The following is a 20964-nucleotide window of genomic DNA, read 5'->3' as shown; positions in this document are numbered from 1 at the left end:
GGGGGACAAAACAAAGCAGGGGACAAATCCCTGAATGTGCATCCTATGATCCCATGAAAGTACACAAACAGTACACACACACACACAACAAAAAAACGTACATTGTCATTGGATTTGGCACTGACTAACAAGCAAAAGTTCCTAACAAAAAAAAAAAAAAAACTAACAAGCAAAAGCAAAAACTAGATAACGAAAACGTCGTCGTTCTATATCGTGCCGTATACGCTCTGAACTCGCGTGCAACACCGCTATTTTTTTGGTTCTTAGATATTTATATTTATATTTTACATTTTTTTGTATGTTTTTTTCCTTCGTAAGCATATCTTCCCAGGAAAGAGTAAGCGTAAAAGGTTTAAAACGCTACGTTTCGCTCACCCTCTCTCTATTTCTCTTCGTTCTCTCTGCTCCTCTCTCTCTCTCTCTCTCTCTCTGTGAAGTAGAAAATCCAAGAACAAAGCCTGACTCGCAGAGCTCCCTCCAAGAATCTAAAAAACAAAAATTCTTAGTCTCAGCGCGTGTACTCACTCGCTATTCCTTTTCCAAATTTTACTTTATTTTTTCAAAAATTTAAAATTTTTTTTAATCTCTGAAACTCGACAGAGATCCCTATTCACTATCACTCAATCCACAGTACTCGAAGACACAAACACAAAACGCTGTCGTTTCGTCCATCTCCATTGGAAGGTACTTGTTGCAACGAAACGTTTCTCAATTTTCTTGATTAATGCGTTTTTTTTTTTTTTTGTTTATGAATTATTTTTGAGATATTATCGTATAATGAATGCATGTATTGGATTTTATCTCAAATTTCAATTATTTATTTTCCATAATTTGAGTGCTTGAAAAGTTAGGGTTTCGTTTTGGTTTGTCACAGAGAATGCATTATGAATTCTGCGAGCTCAGGGTTTCGAAAGAGTAGGAAAAAGCTTCTTCGTGTTTCTTTGGATTGCTTATTTAGTTCAATTGTATGGCACTTACAAAAGGTATATGAATTTGTATATTTCTGTTTATTTATTTTTTAAATTTTATAAATAGCACTAATTTGGTTGAATTGTATGGCATTCATCTGAATTTTCTTCTTTTAAAATTTATGTTTATTTTATTTTTTTATTTATGCTTTGTTGAGATTGCTTTGCATTTACATATTTGTTTAGTTCAGGGCTTCAAACAATGAAGCTCAAGAGGTTTTTTTTTTTTTTTTAGTTTGTTAGGTATTAGGGTTTTAGGGTTTTTCTTTGGGGGTTGGGGGAACAAGTAATAAAGACTAAGGATAAATTGCTTAGCTCGTGAGGGGTGAAAGAATGGATTACTCGGTAATTGATTCTGGCAGGTGGGGTCATTTGCTCGTAGGAGTTTGATTAATAGTCAGGATTACAGGTAAATAATTACAAGCTACCCTTCCAATCATTGTACAATGGTTAAATAGAAAGTGCAAGATAGAAGCCTCGAGTTAACCATTGATCTCTTTGCTCCTTCAAAAGTACAAATATATTGCTCCCTCATATAAATTATCAATGTGACACAATGAGGAGTCACAGCCCAAACAAAACTATTCCTACACCTCCCATACAGCCGTTTCAATCACTTATTAAAAAAGAAGATTCCCTTTTCATCAAGATAAAACATAGACCCACTTGTCACCCAATGCACCCCAAAAGCAGTAAAAACAAAAATCACAAACCATGAGCAATGTGAGGTCCAGGAGAAATTATCGTGTGCACTAGGTGTACTAGGCCTTTCTTTCACATAAGGATGGACCTGGGACTTACAAGTGGGGCCAACCTAATATGGAATGAAGGCATAGTACACTAGGTGCATCGAATAATTTCAGGAGACAAACCATGTTTGAGATTGGAAAATGAGAGATTCAGTTTAGATTTTTCATTATTAATTTCAATAAATCTAGTGATCTTGTAAGTGGTTAGTTTAGCGACTTTAGCAAGTTGTGTTATTGGGAGGTGTCTTTTACGATTCATTCAGCATTCTCATGTATGTTCAAGTTGAGAATTATACATTATTAAAATTGAATTTCCTTTGTCTGGCTAAGTGTAAAAAATATGATAGATGTTCACTACTTTTTGTCTTTTTCAGACATTTGTCCATGAAGCCAGACTTTTCTTCACCCTGAAGCAATTTAGCCAATTTAATAATAAAAAATGTTTGTGTTATTAAAAATAATATAATATAATTCTAAAGGAGGTTAGAGAGAGAGAGAGAGAGAGAGAGAGAGAGAGAGAAGTTACGTGTTTTAGCTTTTGTATTGTATATGTTTTTGGATATATTATGTTTGCATTTGATGGTTGTTATATGATTTCTTAATTAATTTTTTCTAGGTCTTACAGGAAATATGGCCTTTAGGAAATATGTCCCTTCTGGTGATGCGCAGAAGGATTTGAAACCTTTGAGATTTTCCAGTAAGGGGCATGAGAAGACTCAACTTGTGGATCCAAATACAAGTCATACTATGGAGCGTGATGTGGATATTGACCACAGAGAAATTTATTTTCTTATTATGCATTTTCTTTCAGCTGGGCCATGTAATAGAACTTGCGTCCAGTTGTGGAATGAACTTCTCGAACATCAACTTTTACCTAGAAGATATCATGCTTGGTATTCAAGGAATGGGACACATAGTGGGGATGAAAATGATGATGGCATGTCCTTTCCATTAAATTACGCCATGTTGGTGGAGAGGTATGTAATATGTTACAGGTTAATTGTTTTTATATTTCATCTTTAAGCATAATAGTTAGTTGAATCGACTATTTGCAACATTCAGACTTTCTTGTATATCCTGTTCTTGTTTATGATGTGGGTTATATTATAATTAGGGGCCAATTAAATATCAGATTACTTCACTGTTTACTTTTTTTTTTTCCTTATAGTTTGCTTGATTAATTCCCTGTTATAATTGATACTTAATTAGGTATCCTCACATTGAAAAGGATCACTTGGTAAAGCTTTTGAAGCAGCTGTTGCTAAGTGCACCTTCTCCATCACGTGGCATATGTGGTAAAAATGCTCCAAATGCAGCTGATGTGCCTACTCTTCTTGGGAGGAGTTCATTTTCACTATTAAGCTGTAGGTGTTTTCACTTTAAGTGTTACTGCAGTTTATAAATTAGTGTGTCACACATGCAAAGCTTGAAGTTGGGATTTTCTCAATTGATTGAGAAGTAATATTTATGTATATCATGCTTAAATATTAAGTTTCCATACTGTTTTCATCTAAATTATTCATTCACTGGTGTACGGAAGTTTTGGCAGTTCTATTCCTCTTCCTTTACCAGAAGTACTTCTGCCTCATTTGGTTTAATAAAATTTGTTACTTATCAAAAAAGCACTGCTATATTTGCACCCACTTTGCTGGTAAAGGTAGTTTTTCTATTTATTTATAATTATGAGCTTCCTATCCTTTTTCAGATGATAGGGACAAAGGGAACGATGAAGTCAAGAGGCCCCCTGCTTACATGCGATGGCCTCATATGAGAGCTGATCAAGTTCGTGGGCTAAGTTTGAGGGAAATTGGGGGTGGTTTTGCAAGACATTGTCGTGCCCCTTCAATTCGTGCAGCAAGTTATGCCATTGCAAAACCATCTACCATGGTACAGAAGATGCAAAATACCAAGAGACTAAGGGGACACAGGAATGCTGTATATTGTGGTATGCCTTTTACTCCTAGACCTGTATTTTAAATTCTAGATCCATGTGGAAGATAATCCCTTGTATGTTATGGACTGATAATCAACAAACAGCATATGGTGAAGTTAAATTTGATATTGAGTTGCTTTTGCCTTTTAGTCCAAAGGTTAGCATTAGACTTATTTTTTCTAAGTTTACTATTGTTGCTGCTGCTGGTGCTATGTCTTTTAAAAGAAAAAAAAAAAAAAGCAAAAAAACCTCTTGAACTTTGGGAAAATATTAAACTGATCCTTTGATTGTTTGTGTGTTGTGTGGGTGTGTGACAAGTCCCATAGGGGGCATATACTGGGTTGAATTGAGCTTTATTACCAACTACAAGAAGCCTAAATTCTAACTAGTCCTTTTGAGGTATAACACAGATATGGCTAGTGCTTTTCCTTAGGTCGTTACATCCTGAACTTTGAAAAAATGTTTTTATTCAATAAAAATTCATTTTATAATATATTTTATTTTAAAAAAAGTCCTTATAATCTAAAATTTAACAAAAAATACTAATTTTTTAAATTCTTTAAAATTTTTCCTTGCCATCCTTCTCCTTCTTCTTTTCCTCTTGTTCTCTCTCATTTTCTCTCTCTCTCTCTCTCTCTCTCTCTCTCCACCATATACCTGTAAAGACCCTTGACGATACTATATCTGAGATGCAAACAATTGATGAAGGAAAGTAGCTCATAGCTCCTCTTTTGATTAAGAGTACTTTGACCAATCTTCCAACTTATTCTCTCTCTTTTTCCTATCCCAGAGGAGGTTGAAAACTGTATTGAACAACTTCAATGAAACTTTCTTTGGAGTGGTATGGGGGATGATAAAAGAAAATACTCATCTGGTGAAATGGGCTATAAATGGGCTATAGTTTGTGCTCCTTGTCATTCTGGGGCTTGGCTATTAGGCTACAACCTGGACTCCTCGACCCCAAAATGCCACAAAAATTAAAATTTTGTATGCCATTTCTGCTCAAGTTAGACATATGCTTCTAGAAACTTTTATGGAGTTTATTTGAGACTTTATAATTGGAGCACATTGGGAATGCATAAGCAGACTTGATTTTGACTGTTTCAGTATGTGGATATCTGAATTAAAACTTTCATCCTAATTTTTTTCCCTACACAATCTTCTTCAGAAGTATGTGCTCTCTCATTTGTTATGTTTTCAACCAGCCAAATTATATCTGTTTGTGGAACTCATGCTTCCTTGTGTTCTTTGTCAAAGCTTTATTGTATGAGAGAAATAACATTTCAATGGAGGATATCCACACTAAGTATAAATCCTTAAAACTTTACTGTAGTTATTGTCTTTTATCTTTTTTCAGTTCATAAAAACAGGTTTGCTCCTAATTAAAACCACTTGGCTTGTTTCTTATGAATTTAAAGTTCAAGCGTAACTAATTTTATATTTTTCTTCTACTCCAGTGTGTTGAAACTTGAAACTAGAAACTGGATTCTTGATTTTCCAAAAATATTAAGTCCATAATTTTAAACATGGTTCCATACCTTCCATCTTGTGAAGGAATATTAATCTAAAAGTTTGGGCAACAAAGGCTCCAATGCCCTTATACTCATAAAGGAGTATATGTAAATGAAGTAAAGTTACTTTGGCATTGGCTTATTTTTACTTTCTGTTCAATTATCACTTTCTATATACAGTTTGGCCACTCTCAGTCTCTCTTTCTCTCTCTCTTTATTAAAAAGTAATAATGGAAGAATAAATTCCTTTAAATGTTATTGTAAGTTTTAGTGATGGTTTTACCTTCATGTATATCCTGTAGCAATGTTTGATCGCTCTGGGAGATATGTTGTTACTGGTTCAGATGATCGTCTTGTTAAAATCTGGTCAATGGAAACTGCATATTGTTTGGCCAGTTGCCGTGGACATGAAGTAAGTCTGGATGGTCTGTAGGACACTCCTTTGCATCATTTGATCATTTGTTACATTTAGAACCAAAAGAGAAAGAACAAATGAGAGATTTTTCTTTTTGTTATATCTTGTTATATTTAATATCTTATTTTATGCTCATAAGGGTGATATCACTGATTTGGCTGTGAGTTCCAACAATGCTTTGGTGGCATCATCTTCCAATGACTGTAGCATTCGAGTTGTAAGATATGCACTTTTCCCTATTGTTTCCCACCCTGTTTTTGGATACTTGATGATTATTTGACTCTTTTATTTCCTGCTTTTGATAGTGGCGTTTGCCTGATGGGTTCCCAATCTCAGTCCTGAAGGGGCATACTGGAGCTGTTACTGCTATTGCATTTAGCCCCAAACCTAACTCTATTTACAACCTTCTATCGTAAGGCTGGTCCTTTCTTTTTTTAAATACCTATGTATGTATGTGTGGCATTGTTGATTTGCTGTAAAAAAATTGATGTTCTGTCTGACCTTGTTGATTTGTGGTATATTCTTTTCGATAGTTTAATTATTAATTGCTTTGAATTATTCTTTTTGCTTTTTACAAATTTGATTATTTACTGTTCTTAAGATCCATACCCAGTAAGGGGCATGCCCACTGAAGGAGCAAAAATTACTTGACCTAATCTGCTAGCATGGTTTTGGATGATTTCTTGGCTGATTGCCGAGAGCCTTATAGCTCAGCGGCATTGATTGATCTCTTTATAAGAACAACCATGGTTCAAATCCCCCATTCCCCTCTTGTTGTAACAGTTTATAAAACAACAACAGAGACTTAGTTCCAATTTTTTTGGGTCAGCTATGGATACTCAACAGATCAATTAGGATCAGTCACATATATGTTTTTTCTCCATTCTATTCTATGTGAAGCCATACTCTTTATTACTTCCTTAATCAACAAATCTTTGTTACTACTACTATTAATGTTATTTTTGGTCACTCTTTCTTATTGGTGCATTAAATATTAATTGCTTTCATCTGAACATGATCAAACCATCTCAAGTGACTCCCTTATCTTTCATCTATCTTTAAACTGATTTCCTCATTCTTTCCGTGTATTTCTACTTATCCATGTTAACATTCTTATTTCAGCTGCACATTTTATGAATATGTTTCTTTTTAACAGCCCAACATTTAGTACAATTGGACATAGTTGTTTCTGAAACAGTGTTATAAAACTTTCCCATATTGGGACTTAATGGCTAATATAGAATTCCCAAAAATGGTTCTCAAGCTCTTTTAAAGTACACGATGAATGTGAATATCCTATCTAATCAAGGTTGGTCACATTTATTTTTTTCAGCCATCCTATCTTATCCAAAATTGTGTTCTCTGTCACTTTGACATTTTTTTTTACCACTTCTACTAATGTTATTTTAGGTCTTTCTCTATCTTTTTTTGTTCCCCAGACTTGAACAACCCACTCTCTCATTGGTGTATTAATCACTCCTTAAAACATGACCAAACCATCGCAAGCAATTCTCTCTATTCTCAAGTGGATCATTGGCAGCCTATCTTTTTTTTTTAAATTTTACCCAAAAAAAGGCTATTGTCCAGGGAAATGGTGAAGTCTTGGGCTGCTAAGGGCTAGTGCTTGGGTTCAATTCTTGAGAGTGGCCATTTTACACATTAAAATGCTGAAGGTTAGGACTGTATCCAATTCTTCTCTCCCAGGACTGTGGGTCTGACATTGGGTAATGACTCCTTTTTAAGTTTTTGTAGGATAGCATCTGAAACCACTGTTTGGTTTGAACTCATTATAATTGTTTGTTAAATTGTAGTATTTTAAACTGATGCATTCAGTTTCCACATTAGTTGAAGTGATTAATGACCCTTCATCTGCCATAATGAAATTTCATTTTTCTTCATTTCTAGGGGATATAGTCCTATTCTTTTTTGTACTTAGTGAAGTTCTGAAGTCTTGTTTTATTATGTTTTTATAGTATCTGCTACCATCAAGCAATCTCTCTCCCCTTTAATTTTTTTTTTAACAATGAATTCCTTTGGCTATGGGATTTGTTTGCTGTGGAGGAGAAAATTCCTATACACATTCTTCTGTCAATTGATTTATTTTAAATGTAATTTACTTTGTGTATCCTTGTCCTCTGCAGGTCATCTGATGATGGAACATGTAGGATATGGGATGCTAGGTATTCCCAGTTCAGTCCAAGGATATATGTTCCAAGGCCTTCAGATTCTCTAGCTGGTTAGTTTGCCTTTTTTTAATTGTCCTTATGATTGATGTCTGCTTCATTGGGGTAAAAAGTTTGAAATAACTAATTGGCTGCAGGAAAGAACAATGGACCATCCTCAAGTAGTGTTCCTCTGAGCCATCAAATTTTTTGTTGTGCATTTAATGCTAATGGAACCGTCTTTGTTACCGGCAGCTCTGACACTCTTGCCAGGGTATGTTAAACATATTTGCTCTTTGTTTATTTTGTAAATGTCTTCTGTGTATTCTTTGTATTGCTTCAACTTTCTACAAAAGCAAATGTAAATGTTTTGCACAATCTTTAGTTCTTTACTGCATTAGTATTCAGAGTGAAGTGTAGCTATAGATTAAGATTTTTATATTAAGAACTATATGCTTGCAGGTGTGGAATGCTTGTAAACCAAATGCAGAAGACTCGGACCAACCAAATCATGAGATAGATGTGTTATCTGGCCATGAGAATGATGTCAATTATGTGCAATTTAGGTTAGATTGTCATGGTACATTGCCAATAATCTTTAATAAACTTTTGCATGCTGATATATATGTTACTCCATATTTTGCAGTGGGTGTGCTGTAGCATCTAAATTTACTATGTCTGACACCTCAAAGGAAGAGAATATTCCAAAATTTAGGAATTCCTGGTATGTTTCTTTGTTTCTCTGCCAGTACTCTTTCTTTAGGGGTTGGGGGTGGGGAGTTAAAATTGAATGCTATAAGGTCTATCCTTCTTTTTAATGTGGGTTCTCCCTTCAGGTTCCTATTTTAATATTGCATTATAGGTTAAATAATATTGCTTTGGTTTAATATAAGCTATATAAGAAATATTTGCATTGTTTTTCTGTTTGCAGGTTCACTCACGACAACATAGTTACCTGTTCTCGTGATGGCAGTGCAATTATTTGGATTCCCAGATCACGTAGATCACATGTAAGCTCCCATCAATGAAGACTTAGACTTTCTTGTTCTTGCGGCCCTCCCTGACCCCTTCCGTTCTAAAATCTATTGTTGTGAGACAACGAGTGACGTAATTGCTGATAATCAATTACTTATCCTAATAGCTTAAACCATTAGGAAATTGGGAATTTAATGATTTAACCATTATTCTAACAAGTCCCTTCCAAAATGTGAAGTTAAATTTGGTGATTTGACTTGGTGTTTGATATGTGATTTTTAGATAAAAATTTGTATTTCTATTATCTTGTTTTAGGGGAAATCTGGCCGTTGGACAAGAGCTTATCATCTCAAAGTTCCACCTCCACCAATGCCTCCTCAACCTCCACGAGGGGGTCCTCGTCAGAGAATGCTTCCAACTCCTCGTGGTGTTAATATGATTGTTTGGAGCTTAGACAATCGCTTTGTCCTTGCTGCTATCATGGGTAACTTGCTTGTTGCTGTTATTTAATTTAATTCTCTTAATGTTTTGGTACGTGTTGCTGACACTTCCTTGAATGGGTGATTATAGTTAATCAACTAAAAATGAATCCATTGAGTATAGATTCCCCAAGTGGTTTGTATGAGATAGTTCTAGAAAAAAGTGCATTATCATGTTAATTGTGATGTCTTCACTTTCTAGGCTGCTTGTGCTTTGGAGTTAGAAGCACTGACACTTCATTTGGGGTGCCGTACCCATGTCATAATAGTGTCATATCATGTTATAGTTTTTCAAAAATTGCTCGTCGTTGTATTGTACCATACCCATGTCAATGCATCCTAGGTCCCAATTAGCACATGCTCTCTGAGAAAATGGGGTTTCGATGGTCACTATTGGGTTTCTTCTTCTTCTACTACCCTATTCCTCACTTTTTTATTGGTAAGTTGTACATGCACCCAATGGGTCTTGAACCCATGATCCCACCCTCCATCTAGAAATTTTAAGGGGAGAAGATGTTAGTTGAGCTAGAGCTCATTGGTCCCATTCCTTAAATTCGAGCATTCCCCATTTTATTTTTCTAACACAAGAATGTTCGTTTTGTTTGGATTGGCCATTATTGGTTTAATTAATTGGGCGATTAGTCAAATGGTGGGCTATAGATACCCGATGGTGTGGTACCATTCTTTGTTTGATTTTCTAATAATAAATGTGGGGGACTGATGGGACAGTCTGAAGTAAATAGAAGCCACCATTTTCATTTAAGGTTCTTTGCTATATTCAATTGTAATTGTTCTTTTTTTATCCCCCATCTTGCGTGCAGCTTGAACAAAGCATTACTCCATACATTTATGTATTTAATTTTTTGTCTGTTCATGTGCACTTCTGCACGTGTAATATGAAAATCGCAAGAATTTATGTTTGAATACCTCTAATAACTAGGAGATATAAGCTGTGATTTTTAACCATAGGATTTTTTTTTGGTTATGCAGATTGCAGAATATGTGTTTGGAATGCTGCTGATGGTAGCTTAGTACATTCTTTGACAGGTCATACTGAATCTGTAAGTGATTTAATCTTTTGGTAATGGAATTTTTTTTTCCCTGATTCTTGTTGTTTTATCTTGCTTTCAGAAGGAAAGGAACTGATTCTGCTGTCTATTATTATTTTTTTAACCTATCCGCAAGTCAGGATGACTTACATGTGTTGAGTACTCTAATCATTTTCATGATCTCACTTTTTTTGATAGATGGAAAAAGTGCCCCATGTGCTACTTTTTTTTACCCTAGTTTTTAATGGTCACAGGTGTTTATTAAGTTCCCGTTTTGCCTACTGCTTGTTAATGTTATAGCTTCTTGTCAACATTGGTATTTACTTGGCAATAACAATGCTTTAGCTTTTTCTCCCTGTTAAATCCTTTTAAATCCTTAAAACTGGCTTTCCCTCCCATGTTATTAGATCACTATATTGCCGCCACCCGGGGTGCCTCAGTGGTAAGGGAGAGTGCCTGGAGTAAGTATAAATCCAGAAGTCTCTGGTTTGGCTCCTAGCTGAGGCATTTTGCGATTTACCCGATGCCTGCTCAGTGAGGGTGTATAGGTATTCAGGGTTTGCCCCTCAGGGGTGGTCCCACTGGTCCATACCTTGAGGGGTTTCCTTGTCATAAAAAAAAAATTTATTAGATGAATGCTAATAATAACAGGGTATGAGGAGGAAGTAGGACTTCTCTTTATCTTTATTGCCAGTGAGTGACTCAACTTTGTAATTTGCATATGGTTTCAGGTAACCAGTCTCTTATACTGGTCCTTAAACTTATGCAAATGTTGTCTGCACTGTTGGGAAAAGTGCGCTTAAGCAAAGTGCCTGTAGCTCAGAGCTTATGTGCCTCTCGCTTTTAGCAACATGAGTTGTCTGTCCAACATCCTGTTATTGTTTTTATTCTCTCTTATGGAATTTCCTATTGTTGAATCAGTTCTTTGTCACAACTTTGGAAGCATTTGTCTGTCCAAGCCTTTCAGCCTGTTTGTGAGGTTACATTAAATTCACACCTGGCTTGCACCATGCAAGCCTTGGTATTCATGAAAGGATTTTTAAAACATTTCATAACTTTGATAGAACATAATTAATTGATTAAAATCTTCAACAACCATAAACTTAGGTTTTGGGGGGAAATGGTAATTTATTATGGTACCAGGGTGTAGGTTTATGTGTTCAAATTGTATTTCATCTCCCCCAATGAACTTCCTAGTCCACATGTTAGGTCCCATCATTGAAGGGCTCAGCATGCGGATGGCCCTCGTATGAGGGTCACATGTGAGGGGAAATGTTCAGAAAGATACACTTGTTCTCACCTATCAAAAAAGAAAAAAAATAAAGACACTTGTTCTCATGTATGCCGCTGCCTTTTCTTTTTACGTACGTGTATTAAGATGGTTTCTCTGTTATTTATGAAACATACCATATGATGCAGAGATATTCTGACTACCAACTTGTCTTTTTATAGACATATGTTCTGGATGTTCATCCTTTCAACCCACGGATAGCTATGAGCGCTGGTTACGATGGAAAAACCATAGTGTGGGATGTGAGTTTCTAGTTTCTTTAATCACCTTGAAGTTTCTTATGATTTTCTATATTTCTGAGCACTCATATTTTGTGATTTTAGATATGGGAAGGTACACCTATCCGGATATATGATACTTCACGTTTCAAGCTGGTAGATGGGAAGTTTTCACCGTAAGTGAATAATAAATGTGTACTAGAAGTATAAATTATTCATGCAATTGAAATTTCAGTTTAGTTCTGCCCTTGTTAAAATCAAATTCAAAAGGTACTTTGGAATAGACTCAGAACTAAGGTGCTTTGGAGAATGATCTCTCATTGCCTTATGTGGGTCATTTGGAGGGAAAGGAATACACGTACCTTTGAAGGTGAAGGGATAGAAAGATCGATTCATGAGTTGACTTCTATTATTTCAGACCTTGTGTGATTGGGCAAATGCTTTGGGTGTTTTTTCTTTAATTTCTTTACCTGATATGCTTGATTTTTGTACTTTCATTGTTACTTAGTTTTTCTTTGTTGCTTCTAGCACACTGCCTGTACTTTTTTTTCCCTTATATTCTCTTACATATTTTTTCAAATTTGAAAGGAAGTATTTTATTTTCTGTTTGTGCTTCCCTTCATGTTTTGCTTTCTTGAATGTCATTAAAATTGCTCCTAACTTTTGCACGGTTATCTGACTAGACGTTTCTTAATTTAATGTGGTCGAAGTCTTTACTCTGGATTTAGAGATCCCTGTAGCCATTTATGATGTCGGCACATAAATGTCGATTCTCTTCTGCTTTTGGGACTTTTTATCAGTTGGCAATTCTTTCTAATGCTTTAACACACTACTTCAAGACAATTTTTCCCCTTTTAGTGAAGGTTTCTGCTAAGCAAGTGTATTCGTAAGATTTCCTATAGTGGTTTCAAATTTTAAACCTGTTATTTAGGTTAACTCTCAGTACTTTTATTTGTTTAGAACAATACTGTCCATACTTTGTCTCTGTGTAATGGCAGTTGTAAATGATATTCAATCTAGAAAATTTTTACTATAGTATTCTGTTAGTTTAAGCAATTTTAGCTTCAAATCTTCTATGTTCACTTAGATGAACTTTTAACTAAGACTTGGCTGATGTCATGGCTAATTTCTGAAACCTTTGTTCTAACTGAGGTAGCAAGCGTACAGACATGGGCCTAATGGTAAATGCATATGAGATCCTGTCCTCAGAATTTTGATAATTATTGAACTATGGTGCACATGTTTGAAAATGTGCCCTAAAGAAATTCTTAACTACCAATTAAAAGCATTCTTGCCTTTTTAAGTTTGTTTTGTGAGCTCTCAAACTGTTTATATTTAAAGAGAGAATGGTTGCACATGGAAAGAGGCATGACAGATGATTACTTTAATTTGGTAAAACAGCTATTGGCATTATAGTTAGTTTTCTTCAGGATTTACTTCTGTGGGAGCTTAGAGCATTCAGCTTATGGCTTGCTTGTCAGAGATCATGACATAGGAAAGGTCTGATATCTAACTAATCTAGGACATTACATTTTTTGTAGAATATTGCTGCCTAGAATTTGTTATGTTATGGACTAAAGTTGTGGATATATGAATTTCGGGGTTGCAGATCAAATAATGGAAAAGGTCCCATTGTGTTGTGAAATGGTTTTTCAGGAAAATATCTATGTGGGAATGCTAGGCTAGAGTTAATGGCACTGAGTTGTGGGATTTGTGTGGCTATGGAGCATAAGGTGAATTGGTTTGGGTACTTACTAATAGTCGGTGTTTTAGTGTGCTTTCATTTTATGAGGCATTAAGAGGTGTTGCCTCCTTATTTTATGAGGCATCGTTGGTACTCCAAGATATTTGGAAATAGTTTTTGGAATGCAGTCCCTTCTAGTTCAATGTGAGCTTATGAATGCTGCCCCTTCGGGAATAGGGACTCAAAACTTAGTTTGTTCAAGCCCTTATTTTTATTGGCTACTCTTTGGATGAGAGTAGACCTAAGATGATTTATGATTACATTGTGTATGATCTAATGGATTCTTAGGATATTAATCTAGTATAGTCCATTGGTTCCCTTTTTGTGTTTCCTTTTTGATGGTCAAGAGATATAAAGATAGAGAGCTTTCGATATCTTGGATCAATAATTCATAAAGATATAAAAATTTGAAGAGAATGTGACTCATGGGATAAAAGCAAGGTGGATGAAGTGGAGAAGCACATCAAGAGTATTGTGTGATCACTGATCATAGATACCTATTAAGTAAAGGGAAAATTTTATAAGATTGTTGTAAGACCAATTATGCTCTATGGTTCCAAATGTTGGGCTGTTAAGAAGTAACATATTTATAAAATGAGTGTAGTTGAAATGAGAATGCTAAGATGAATATGTGGAAATACATGGAAAGATAGGGTTCAAAATGAGAAAATCTGCTTAAAGATATGGGTAGTTCCTACTGATGAAAAGATGAGGGAGAGCTGTTTGAGATGGTTTGGTCATATTTAGAGGATAGCGATTAATGCACTAGTAAGAGACGAGTTGATCCAAGTTGAGGAACTAAAAAAAGGTAGAGGAGATCCAAATAACATTAGTTAAAATTATTAAAAAGGACTTTTCAATTAAGGATGAACAGAGAATATGACTTTAGATAGAATAGAATAGAGGGAAAGAATGCATGTGGCCAATCCTAACTTATCTACTTAGGACCATAGCTGACCCCAAAAATTTGGGATCAAGGCTTGTTGCATTAAAAAAAAATGTTGCAAGAGTTTGTATGTATATATATATATATATATATATATATATATATATAGTATTATTTGGTCTAAAGGAAGGCAAGAACAAAATATATGAGGTGTTGCTCTAGGAGATGTGATTGACAGAGGAATCTAGTGGAGTTGGAAGCGTAATGTAAGTGTAGGAATTCAACTGGCAAAACAGAGTATATGTATGTGTGTGTGTGTGTGTGTGTGTGTGTGTATTTTTTTACAATATTTCATTTCATGAGCTTCTTGTTGCACTTCTACCACATACTTGATACTACAAGCAAAAGAGAATGTAAAGACTACCATTAAAGCAGCCCAGTGGAGACTTGCAATATTCTCATGAATTATATCCCCTACCTCTATAGATATCAGGATACATTGTTGCAATAGATGACTAATTCCTTTCCTTGATTGTTTTCATGTCAAATCACTCGTAAAATTTTTGTGGTAGAAAGACAACATCTTCTAAATCACTAAAAAAAAAAAGATTCAGCAAAGAAAATAAGAAATATAATTTGGAAAGTGGTTAGTATCGATAGCTATGGCAGGTCTTAATCTTTTTTGTGATAGTATGTAACCATGTAAATCTTTTAAAATAAGCTAAATTAAACTAAATCCCTAATCCCAACTAAAGTGTAGTCAGGAAAACCAAACTAATGTATTTTTTTAACATAAGCTTTGACAATATCTGTTTTGCATCATATCTATGGGATTCCTTGATTCAGGCCAAAGAAGCAATATCACTTGATTATTATCAAACTGATTGCAATCTTGGAAATATGTGTTTTATTATGCATGGCCATAGATAGGGCAGAATGACAATAATTTTTCTTGCCAGCCCTTAGTAATTTGGTTAAGGGATTTCCTAATTGAGTTGATCTGTGCTTGCAACTCAAAAGAATTTGACCCAGAAAGAAGTTATTCGATTATTATTTCATTTAGTAGGGCCTTGATTGTACCGATCTTAATATTTCTAGATATGCAATTTTCTTTATTCTTGTAAATCCATTGTTGATTTTTCGTTTTAATGAAACTTTTCTCTATTTTGCCAGGGATGGGACATCAATTATACTTTCGGATGATGTTGGTCAACTGTATATATTAAACACTGGCCAAGGCGAGTCCCAAATGGATGCCAAATATGATCAGGTAGTAATGCATTTTGTTAATTCCCCCCCACCCCCTCCAAAAAAAAGGTTGGAACCCTTTTGCAAAAATAAAAAATAATAATAAAAGAAGAACGAAGAAAAATAAAAGGTTTTTGCATCTCTTTTTGACGCTTGTTACGTGTGCTCTTGTATAACAGTTCTTCCTTGGTGATTATCGACCCCTTATTTATGATACGCTTGGAAATGCACTTGACCAGGTTAGTTGTTTATTGGCAACTTTGGGTGTTGGTGATTTTCCATATATGCAATTTTGTCTGTACTTTCGAAGTTCTATTGCTTAGGAAAAAATGACGTGCTAAAATGGTGATACACTTCTTTAGGAAATGACTATCATTGGTTTATGCTTGGTCAGTTGGTGCATGTTGATTTTGAACAGTTTTCCTACCACAATGAACTTCTTAAATCAAATGCAAATTTTGGTTCTACATGCGCACTTGAAAGAAATATTATGCTTATGTGTGTGTGCATGTGTGTGGGAGAGAAAGAGAGAGAGAGAGGGAGGGGGGGGCCTTTTCATAGTTTGTGTTTGGAATTAGAACAACCTTTGATTATGCACCATGCCTTTTTCTTTGGTAATCAGCCATGGATCCCCCTACTCCCACAGTTAGTTCTAAGGTAGCATCTGTTTCTAATGCTGATGCTTGTAGGATACTTCATGATAGGTAACTTTCATACTTCATTTTGAATTTTGAATAGGAATATGGATGTATAAACAGGACTTAGGACTCAGGATTGACACTTAAGTGTTCGCAACATCTATTTTCTAGATGAGTGGATTAGGAACCTTTTATAACTTACAGATATAGAGTTTTAAACACTTAAAGAGTTTGATACATCATGTTCTTACTATCCCTTCTTAATTCTAATTCATGACAATATTTGATTCAGGAAACTCAGCTTCCACCATACCGACGGAATATGGAAGATCTTCTTTGTGGCTCAGGTTCACTCAACTCTAAGCGCTGAATTTAACATTTATTTTCTTTATGGAATTCTGTGACAATATCAGTATCTCAAGTACTTGTTATGTGGTTGAAATGCTAGACATGGTGCCGTACCCAGAACCCTATCAGACTGCATACCAGCAAAGACGGTTAGGAGCTCTGGGTAAAGAATGGCATCCTTCTTCATTGAGACTTGCTGTAGGGCCTGATTTCAGTGTAGATCCGGACTACCAAATGCTTCCTTTGGCAGACTTGGATTTACCGATTGAACCACTGCCAGAGATTGTAGATGCCATGGATTGGGAACCAGAAAATGAAGTGCAAAGTGAAGATAATGATTCAGAATACAATGTTACAGAAGATTGTTTCCCCGGAGGGGAGCAAGGAAGTTTAAGTTCAATTTCCTCTGGTGATCCAGAGTGCAGTGCAGAAGACAGTGAGGATGAGGACTCAATGGATGGCCTTCGTCGATCAAAGAGGAAAAAACAGAAGGCAGAAGTAAGTTTCCTTTTTTGGAAGACTAAGTTCTAACTTAAGACTTTTGTTAGCATTGCTTGAATTAATTTCCCCCCTTTTCAGGTTGAGATTATGACTTCTTCCGGGAGGCGTGTTAAAAGGAGGAATCTGGATGAGTGTGACGGCAATCCACACAGATTTAATAGACCTAGGAAATCAAGAAATGGCCGAAAAGCTTCAAAGAGGAAATCCACATCAAAGTCTTTGAGACCTCAAAGGGCTGCTGCACGCAATGCACTTAATTTGTTCTCAAAAATCACAGGAACATCTACAGATGGTGAAGATGAAGATGGCTCTGAAGATAATTTATCAGAAAGTGAATCTTCACTACAAGATTCAATCATTGAGAGTGATAAATCTGATAGTTCTTTGCAAAATGAGCAAAGCAAACATTTAAAAGGAAAAGAATTGTCCCTGGATGACTCTGAGGATCTTGTTGAACCTTATGAATTACCTGAATCTCATTTCAATGATGGAAACAGGAAGAGATTGATTCTCAAATTGCCTATTCGGGATTCAAATAAGCTTGTACTTCCAAGGAGCATATCACATAAAAGCAACTACCAGGCTGATCTGGTGGGATCATCATCTAAAGCTTCTCAGGAGGCCTTTGAAGAAAATGGGAACCGTACAAGTTCTCAGGATCAAGGGCACTTTTCTGGTGATGCAAACTGCAGTACTATAGAAAGAAAAGGGAGAGGTAGATTAGACAAGGTTGAAGATCATTTAGACCTGTCTGAATGTTACAGTAATGGCCAAATTAGATGGGGAGGGGTCAAGGCTCGTACATCCAAGCGTCTGAGATTTGGTGAAGCAATGCCATCAGATGCATATGACAGATCTCACGTATGTCAGGTTGGTCAAGGTGAAAAAGAGAATGACGTCGAGGGGAACATGAAAACTCAACAGGATAGTGTTATGATATCCCCCCCTACTATAGAAATCCAAAATTTTGGGGATAATATCAACAGGATGGCAGTAATGAATGGCAAAAATATTGGTGACAGTGCCTCTGAGGAATTTAAAGGTGAGTCACCAAAATCTGTTCATGTGGCTGCTCAGGATACTTCCATCTCCTCTTTGCCGTACAAAAATGGGACTGATCACCACCCTGAGCAAATTGAGAGAGGCACACCTAGCTCAACAAAGTTAAGGATAATGTCAAAAAGGATTTTAGAGGATCCTGAAAGTCCTTCCAAGCAGGAAATGAGATTTTTGGTAGAAAATCAGAACAATGGTTGGCATGAAAGCCCTTCAAACAAGGAACAGGATCCTGTTGCACCTGATGGTGAAGGAACCAGTGGAGTTAATGCAGATCATGAAGATGAATCGGACTCTCAGATTGATAAAATTCCGTTGTCCCTGGCACATGATTCACAGGAGTTTCATTTGAATTCAAACAAAAGGTACGCGGCTGTTTACAAGAGGTCGAAATCACACAGGAGTAGGGCTAATTTAGAAGTTGATAGTGGTGGCGTGGGGGAAAGCACTTCAAATGCTAGCAACAATAGTATAATTGCTGGACTGGACTCTGAAGAAGGCTTCATTAATGGGGATCATAGGACAAGGTCCACAAGACTGAAGGAATCTACACATGATTCAGACAATGTCAGTGATGGTCTCAAGTCAGGGCCAGGAGATGAATCAGGGTATACATTTAGAAGTACCCATAATAATTCCACTCACAGATGTCAATCCCCTACTGAAAATTGGGGATCAACTGCAAGAATTACTGTTGGACTGAGGTCGACTAGAATCAGGAGGGCCAGTAACCATGTTCGTGACAGAATTCCAGTAGATAGAAGGAAGTCACATCAATCAGCTAAAAAAAGATCATGGTTAATGTTGTCAACACATGAGGAGGGTTCCCGATATATTCCCCAGCAAGGGGATGAAGTTGTATATTTGAGACAGGTTAGTTGTTAAGCAATATATCACATGATTTACTGTTGCTGATATTTATCATTCTTCTTCTTGTCAACCCCCCCCCCCCTCCTTTCCTTTTTTTTCTTTGGGGTTGGTGCTTTAGGATCAATAGTCTCAATTATTTACCTACAAAGCTCTACTTTTCAGGGGCATCAAGAGTATATTGATTATTTTAATTCAAGAGAACCGGGCCCTTGGACATACATGAAGGGCATCATAAGAGCTGTGGAATTTTGTAAAGTTGAAGACCTCAAGTATTCCTCACTTGCAGGGTCTGGGGAGAGCTGCTGTAAAATGATACTTAAATTTGTAGATCAGGATTCCAATGTTTACCAACAATCTTTTAAATTGACTCTGCCTGAAGTGATGGGCTTCCCAGACTTTCTTGTTGAAAGGACTCGGTTTGATGCTGCTATGGCAAAAAAATGGACAATCAGGGATAAGTGCAAAGTATGGTGGAGAACTGAAGTTGAAGGTGAAGAAGATGGCAATTGGTGGGATGGTCGGATAACGTCCTCGAAGGCCAAATCAGTAGATTTTCCTGATAGTCCATGGGAGAGGTATACTATTCAGTACAAGACTGACCCCAGAGAAAAGCATAATCATAGTCCTTGGGAACTCTTTGATACTGATACTCAATGGGAGGAACCTCATATTGATAATGAGATCAGAAATAACCTGCTGTCTGCTTTTGCCAAATTAGAGCAGTCAGGCAACAAAGCCCAGGTATATAGGCAGAAAACTTCCTTCATACTGATTTGCTATGGATTTCCTTGTCTTAATTTGTTGTGAACATTTCAGGATCGTTATGGAGTTCAAAAATTGAAAATTGTTTCAGACAAGTCACATTTTACAAACAGGTATATATTGTCTATCTTTACGGAACTCGTTCTTATGTTGCTAATTGTATGGGGTGAAAATGTGTCCTATTTAATATAGGTCTCAGTGCATGCTGTTACATACACATGTGCTATACTGGTATCTAATGAAAACCTTCATTTCTCTCTTGTTAAAGAATTTTGAAATGTAATGTTGACTTATGAAATTTTTGCAGGTTTCCTGTTGCGTTGTCTCTCGAAGTGATCCAGGCAAGAATAGAGAACAGCTACTATAGAAGTATGGAGGCATTGAAGCATGATGCCAAGGTCATGCTGTCAAATGCCGAATCTTACTTTGCAAAGAATGTGGAAATGTTAGACAAGATAAAACGCCTTTCAGAATGGTTCACACGGACATTATCCTCTTTGTAGCTCCTCGTAGAGAGTTCTATAGAGAAGTAGGGCCTGTAGTGCGGTTGAAGTGCGAACGGGATTTCTACCCCTTCTCTTTTTTCTTTTTCTTTTTTCCTTTTTTTTTTTGTGTAGATATTACATTGATTTGTAAGTATTGAAAGGCTTTTTCAATTTATCTGTTAGATCCAATTTTGGGAATTGGTTAGTCTTTTGGGAATTCTTTTTAGCGGGAGATAAATGTCAGGGAAATTAGCCAGTTGCCGTGGAATTTTTCCACCAGATCATTCATTCATGTATAGACAGACACTTGATACCATCATTAATAACAACGAAGGCAAAGAAGAAATGTTAAAAATTCAATTCTGGTGCCCTTTTTCCTCTCTCGCCCATTTTGGAGCCTTGATTGTGCATACTGCATACCATACAAGTGGCCATGTTCTTCCCAAATCTTTAACTGTTATTTACCTCGCTTGATTCGAACTTGTACTTTGGTCTTCAGCCTTTGTTGGTTTATTTTGTTTCTTGGATCCAAATGATATTCAATTTCAATGCCATATACGATATTATCATTCAAAATCTCATTTTTCAATTTTCTTTCTATTATGACCGTTTTGGTCCCTGCCGTAAGTTAGGGGCCCTGACCTCTGAGATTCCCAAGACATTAAATTGAGCCAAG

The 20964-nt window shown here is 36.1% G+C and overlaps 1 protein-coding gene across 2 annotated transcripts; it reads left to right on the top strand.

Moving 5' to 3' along the window:
- The first annotated feature begins 354 nt into the window (after positions 1-354).
- On the top strand, positions 355-20648 carry LOC142623679 (uncharacterized). Of its 2 annotated transcripts, none has more exons than XM_075797124.1 (25): positions 355-684; positions 875-983; positions 2343-2694; positions 2927-3081; positions 3423-3662; positions 5464-5573; positions 5716-5793; positions 5882-5988; positions 7718-7812; positions 7897-8012; positions 8201-8304; positions 8385-8462; positions 8670-8748; positions 9029-9197; positions 10183-10253; positions 11694-11774; positions 11856-11926; positions 15554-15650; positions 15808-15867; positions 16559-16613; positions 16715-17112; positions 17194-19044; positions 19204-19782; positions 19858-19916; positions 20111-20648. In XM_075797124.1, exons 2-25 carry the CDS (start codon positions 968-970, stop codon positions 20304-20306), a joined length of 5217 nt encoding a protein of 1738 aa, XP_075653239.1. In that variant the 5' UTR covers positions 355-684; positions 875-967; the 3' UTR covers positions 20307-20648. The 2 variants fall into 2 exon arrangements, with proteins under 2 accessions (XP_075653239.1, XP_075653238.1); XM_075797123.1 differs by having other exon boundaries at positions 544-684; positions 2334-2694.
- The last annotated feature ends 316 nt before the right edge of the window (positions 20649-20964 follow it).

This window comes from Castanea sativa, chromosome 2, assembly GCF_040712315.1.
Source record: "Castanea sativa cultivar Marrone di Chiusa Pesio chromosome 2, ASM4071231v1".
Classification (NCBI taxonomy): domain Eukaryota; kingdom Viridiplantae; phylum Streptophyta; class Magnoliopsida; order Fagales; family Fagaceae; genus Castanea; species Castanea sativa.
This window is presented reverse-complemented; position numbering and strand designations above follow the sequence as displayed.